Below are 6,000 nucleotides of genomic sequence, written 5' to 3' on the forward strand. Positions count from 1 at the left end.
ACGTTAAAGTATGAAACGTTACATGCACACATTTACCATATAATTACCTCAAACAAACATGAACTCAAATTCAAGTCCTTACGCTTAAAGGGAAACTCACTTCTAGAAAAACCTTCTGGGTGAAATTTGTTTCTTATACTTTAGCAGGTTTTGACTAGGTTTGATTTGAAAATAATAATACATTTTTATAGAAATTTCTCACTTGAAATCATATAATTTTCAAGTTTTTTTCTCATTCTCCCATAATAAATTTGTACTTGCAAAGATACTGAGTTATAAAAAAAAAACATATGGTTGTAGTTATACGGTCATTTGATTTGAATTGTAATCAAACATTAACCCCTTAAATTATATTGTAGCTTGATATTTAAATGGAATTTATTTTACACACACACATGCTGCGTCTCCACCACATTGTTAAAGATATACTCCTCCGATCCTTAATATAAGACCCATTTAACTAATTTGATTAGATTAAGAAAGTTAGGTAAGTTAGTTAATTATAAAAATGTGACATGTTTTTTTTTCTAAAACACTATAATCATCTTTTATAATATCTCATCTCTCTCTTTTACTTAATTATAGTTGAGAGAGTATCCACAAGGATAATTTAGAAAAAAATTGATAAATATGATAAATATGTCTTATATTTAGGATCAAAACTAACTTAATAATTGAGTCCTATACTAAGAATAAGAGGAGTACAAGAAATTCAGGTTACAAAAGAAAATTATTAAAAAAAATGTATAGTGGCCATTACAAAACGTGGTTACGCAGCAAAATGGCGCAAATAGTTCACGAAGGCCGCGAGAAAGTTGGCGTACGTTACGTGTTGCACGGTCACGAATAAAATATGACTCACCTATTCTATCATTGGTTTAGCTTGTTATACCTTCCTCTGGTAAAAAAAAAAAAAGGCTTCTTATACCTTCAATCATCTTTTGTTATTAATATTATGAACATTTTTTTTTGGCTAAAACATACGCAAAAAACTGTCTCAAAATTACAAGGGTGTTCTAAAATAGATGAACAAAAAAGTTAAAAAGGACAACATGATATAACTAGAGTGTAAGTTTGGATGTGTGTTGATGATTCAAGCCCAGGGAATCCAAATTATACAAATTCTTACAATCTGCTGCCTCCAATACTTAAATATAAGAGCTAATTAACTAATTTGAGTAGATTAAGAAAATAAGTTAAGTTAGTTATTTATAATAAATACGTGTTATCTTTTTTAAAATATTCTTATTAATCAAGTTTATTGGCTAGACTCACTATTATTAGAATGACTATCTTAGAAAAAATAAATAAATATGAGAGGCAAAAAAGATTACGGTCTTATATTTAAGATCAAAACAAAAATTAAATTAGGTCTTATATTAAGAATCAGAAATAATATTTGGTATCAAAGAAATGGAGTCAACGATGCGAGTGTGACCTAGTGGTTATCTCACTTTATCCCTTAACCAAGTGACAAGGGTTTGAATCTTATCCTTCAGCATAAAAAGTATCCTGTGGCCAATCATCTAGGAGTGAGGATGGAAAATTTTTAATGAATTGGAGTTTAAAAAATGTGATTTTAAAATTTTAATATGAAAAAATGTAAGATAAAAGATTAAAAAAATTAATTAAAAACTTATAAGTTGAGAAATATATTATGTTGTTGGGAAATATTGATCAAGCAATTAACTTGTGTAATAAGATAGGATTACGAATTTCTCAAGTTGGTAAATAAGTCATTAAAATGATAATATTAAATGGTAATCAGCCAAATCAAAAGGTATTGATTCATAGCATGGATATGAATCCTTTAGGAAATAGATAGTCATTTCATATGCAAAACAGGCAGCTCCCTGTCACCTTGTCATTTGCTATGATAGTTAACAAAAGTCAAGGACAGTTTCTACATCATGTTGGGTTATTTTTATGTGAGCTGCTCTTCACACGTGGGCAGTTATATGTTACTTTGTCTAGAGTTGGATCCATGGAGGAATTGAAGATTATAATAAATAAATAGAAATGTAGTTTATCTTCTTGAAGGACAAAGGACGTTATGTATCATGAGGTATTTCAAAATCTCAATGCATCATTGGTATGAAATGTGATGAATGAAATGGTGAAAGTATGTGAGATGAGTTGATGAAATGGAATGTAATTTACAATGAACTGAGATAAAGTGTTTCAAATACAGCACGGGGAGCACAACCTAGTTTTTCTAATTTTAAGACAATCAATTTAAGTACGTGCACAACTTAGGGAGTGTTTGAATAGAAACCAAATCATGATTTAAAAAGTACTTTTACGGTATACGAAATAAATATATAAAAGAGTTTGTCTCGTTTTGTGAAAAAGTACTTCTAGAAAGTACTTTTATACAATCCCAAACACCTCCTCAGTCTTATCCAAGCGTGATAGGCAATGCTATTATTGAAGAAACTTGTATAACAACTTATTTTTAGTTAAGCAATAAGTAAGGCTCATTATTTATTTTGGTGAATCATGCAGTTTGTCATCAATAAATAATACTATCTCCGGTCCTAATTATAAAAAACTAGTTGATTAATTTGAAAAAATTAAGAAAATAAATTAAGTTAGTTATTTGTAATAAACAGGTGTTGTCTTTCCTAAAATATCCTTACTAATCAAGTGTATTGGTTAGAACTATTATTATTAGAAGGCTTACTTTGAAAAAAAAATACATAAATATTATAGACAAAGTGGATTGTAGTCTTATATTTAAAATAAAAATAAAAATTAAACAAAGTCTTATATTAAAGATCGGAGATAATATATTTTTATATTAATTAGGAAAATTGCGAAGCACATAAAAACGCTATAGTCGTCGTTTTATGCTCAAACGACAAGGGTAATCTCAACACAAAAGAAATCCCTAATTCTCTTGCCGAATTGCTTTGCTTCTTCTCCAAGCACGTCCTCCTCCTTGTTATTTCTTCGCTGTTCTGAGGATAGCTCCCTGCCTTCGTCTATAGGAATCTCATTTGCATTTTGTCTTGCTCAGCCTTTCCAATTCTTCGTCGTCTTCTTCTTAAGCGATGTTGGTCTCCAGGGTTTTGTCTCGAGTCTCCAGGAGTGTCTCCCGAAGCTCCTCGCTTTACTCTTCCTGGGAAAGGCCTCAAAACTTGACTACACTCTCCAATCAGTTTCATTCCCTTCTTCATCCATCTCCCAGTACGGTATGTTGCTATAATCAGTGGAAAGGATAATTTTTTCCCATTACTGTCTTGTAGGGTTTTGCTAGGGTTTTAGGAATTGGTGCTAAGCGGGCTATATTTCTACGTCGATTCTCTTTTCTGCATTCTCCTTGCTGGTTTGTCTTCGATTATGTATTGTTTATGAAGAATAGTTGTCTTTTTGATACTTTTTATTGGTGTGATGATGTTTTAGATTAGGATTTTAGCTCTGAAATACGATATATTCGATTAGAAGGTTAAGACTTGAAGTCCTCAGCGGGGAGTCCATGTTCAGGTTACAAGTTTCTTGTCCGTTCCACCCCCCTACTTTTGTTTTATTGCGTTGGGGTGTGTGCGTGTGCGCGCGTACTTATTTTTGTTTTATAGAATTACATGATGAATATTTTGTTGCTTAATTTTAGTTTCTATGCCGGAAAGACTTTATTTTGACCTTAGTTACTCTTTATGTCCAAATGCAGCAAGCCGTCCTTGAGCTTTTATCTTATATCTTCTATTATTTTAATTCATCTTCTGCTAGTGCTTTTAACTGGCTTAAGTATTTGAAGGGACTATTGCCAATAGGATTTCCGCATGGCATGCGTTTGTTTTGTAAATGATACTATGAGAATTAAGCGCATAGTGATCAACATTCGTTACCCAGTAATGTGCAGTAAAATTCTCGTTTAACACTCTACGTTTTCTAAAATGTCAGCTGATTCCAGCTCAAGTCAATTCATTGTGGCCACCTATAAAGGCCTCATCTACTCCAAGATGCGGATTTTCTTCATCAGCATCGCCCGAAACGAATGAGAAAGAACAGGGTAATGCAACTGCTGATTCTGCCAAAACTAGTGATGATGCAAACATAAGTGATCAGGCTGAAAATTCTGAAGCTGCAAATCAAACCCAAGAATCAGGTTCTGTCTCAGAATCTCAGTCTGAGTCTGTCAAACGAAGAAGAGGTACTAAGCGAACTGCATTTTCTGATTCAGATTCAGAGAGTGAATCTGATTTATCCAGGGATGACTTGATAAAGCTTGTAGCTGAGAAAGCAGAACTCTTGAAGTTGAAGCACAAAGAGATTGAGAAAATGCAGGATAAGGTTCTACGTACTTATGCGGAGATGGAGAATGTCATGGACAGGACTAGACGTGAAGCAGAGAATTCAAAAAAATTTGCTGTCCAGGTCCTTTTTTATTCTTTTTTAAATTTTTGTCTTTATGCTAGATTCAATGCCCCCAAATTATTTCCTCCTCAACTTTTTGCTGACTGGTGTCTAATGTGCTGTAGAATTTTGCAAAGAGTCTTCTAGATGTTGCAGACAATTTGGGGAGAGCTTCCTCAGTTGTGAAGGAAAGTTTTTCAAAAATCGATGCATCCAAAGACTCTTCAGGTGCAGTGCCAATCCTGAAAACACTTCTGGAAGGTGTTGAAATGACTGATAGACAACTTTCTGAGGTAGGAAGTTCTTTTTATGTGGTGGTTCCGTAGCTTTTAGTTGTGAAAATTGAAACTCACCCAGAATCCATATTTTTAAGTAATTTATATTTAAAGTTTTTGTGATATCACTTAACTCACTGGCTAAAGTATACCTCTTGAAGAAATTCTTTCAATTCCCATTTTGATGACGAGCTTATTAAGATAGTTTTTGCAACTTTTTGAGCACCAAAAAAAAAAAAAAAAACAGGATAGCTTTTGCAACTTGTATTTTGCGTCAATGTGAGTTTGACATATTGTGCTTTGCATTAAAAGTTCTTCTTGGGCTTACTCTTTGTTGTTGACAACTGATTCTCTTTTCAGGTACTGAAAAAGTTTGGTGTCGAAAAATTTGATCCTACAAATGAACCATTTGATCCTCACAGACATAATGCCGTCTTCCAAATCCCTGATGGCTCCAAACCTCCAGGCACTGTTGCAGCTGTGCTGAAGGTAATTTACATGCTATGTCGATATGCTGGGCATTTGCTTTTGTAGTAGTTTGTTGATAGGTGTTTGCATTAGAAATTCTTTTTTCTCAGACATTTTTCCTCCCTTAAACAGGAATAAACATGTTCTTTTTCTTCAACAAAAAAAAATATGTTCTTGTTCCTGGTCCTATTCTGTAATTTCTTTAGGCGATTGAGAACATGAATAAAGTCTCTCCCATGTCACATTTGCGGGCAGGATATACTTTTAAGATTGGTATTTTTTTGGTAATAAAGATTTTGCTTCAAGATTGGCATATAACTATATTTTACTCTGTAATTACTTTCTCATTAGTTGTTTCTTTTAAAGATGGAATTATTGGGGCCTTTTTCTTGGATTTATTTTCAATGGTTCATTATTATATTAGAAACATAAATTAAAGAGATGTCCCAAATCTATGTATACAGGCAGGGTATATGCTTTATGATCGAGTGATTCGTCCAGCAGAAGTTGGTGTAACCCGAGCAGTGGAGGAAGATAACAATGCGACTGAGAACGGAAATAACTGATGAGGGCTCTGGGAAAAAAAGTACAGAAATGGCTGAGTGGGATATTTTTGCATATAGTTCGAGGTACTTCAGTTTAAAGTTAAAACGGGAATCTGTACGTTTAGAAGCATGTTGATCTTCTCCAGATTAAAGGACCATATTTTCCACCACTCATGAGACTTATTCTTTTCTCCTGATCTTAGAAATAGACTGGTATTGTTTTGTAATAACCAGGCGCCATTAAATGGTTGGATTTTTGTTGTGCTGATGCTATTTAAGTTATACAGATTCATTATCATTTTAGTAAGATCTTCGGCTGGATGGCCTATGGGCCCTTCACCCAAGCATTTCAACCA

General features: G+C 33.2%; 1 protein-coding gene across 2 annotated transcripts; it reads left to right on the forward strand.

Annotated features, from left to right (window-relative positions):
• Positions 1–2,911: 2,911 nt before the first annotated feature.
• Positions 2,912–6,000, forward strand: LOC114726818 (grpE protein homolog 2, mitochondrial). Of its 2 annotated transcripts, XM_028913541.1 has the most exons (6): positions 2,913–3,194; positions 3,904–4,108; positions 4,178–4,377; positions 4,482–4,649; positions 4,992–5,120; positions 5,564–6,000. In XM_028913541.1, exons 1-6 carry the CDS (start codon positions 3,054–3,056, stop codon positions 5,663–5,665), a joined length of 945 nt encoding a protein of 314 aa, XP_028769374.1. In that variant the 5' UTR covers positions 2,913–3,053; the 3' UTR covers positions 5,666–6,000. The 2 variants fall into 2 exon arrangements, with proteins under 2 accessions (XP_028769368.1, XP_028769374.1); XM_028913535.1 differs by having other exon boundaries at positions 2,912–3,194; positions 3,904–4,377.

This window comes from Neltuma alba, unplaced genomic scaffold, assembly GCF_004799145.2.
Source record: "Neltuma alba isolate B1F8T4 unplaced genomic scaffold, ASM479914v2 tig00002420_pilon, whole genome shotgun sequence".
In the NCBI taxonomy this organism is placed as follows: Eukaryota; Viridiplantae; Streptophyta; class Magnoliopsida; order Fabales; family Fabaceae; genus Neltuma; species Neltuma alba.

Bases quoted from the DNA above. Each gene is read 5' to 3' on its own strand.
- LOC114726818 (XM_028913535.1), top strand. From the start codon at position 3,054: ATGTTGGTCTCCAGGGTTTTGTCTCGAGTCTCCAGGAGTGTCTCCCGA. The intron at 3,195-3,903 runs GTATGTTGCTAT...CTAAAATGTCAG, and splicing joins TTCATCCATCTCCCAGTACG to CTGATTCCAGCTCAAGTCAA. The intron at 4,650-4,991 runs GTAGGAAGTTCT...TTCTCTTTTCAG, and splicing joins CTGATAGACAACTTTCTGAG to GTACTGAAAAAGTTTGGTGT.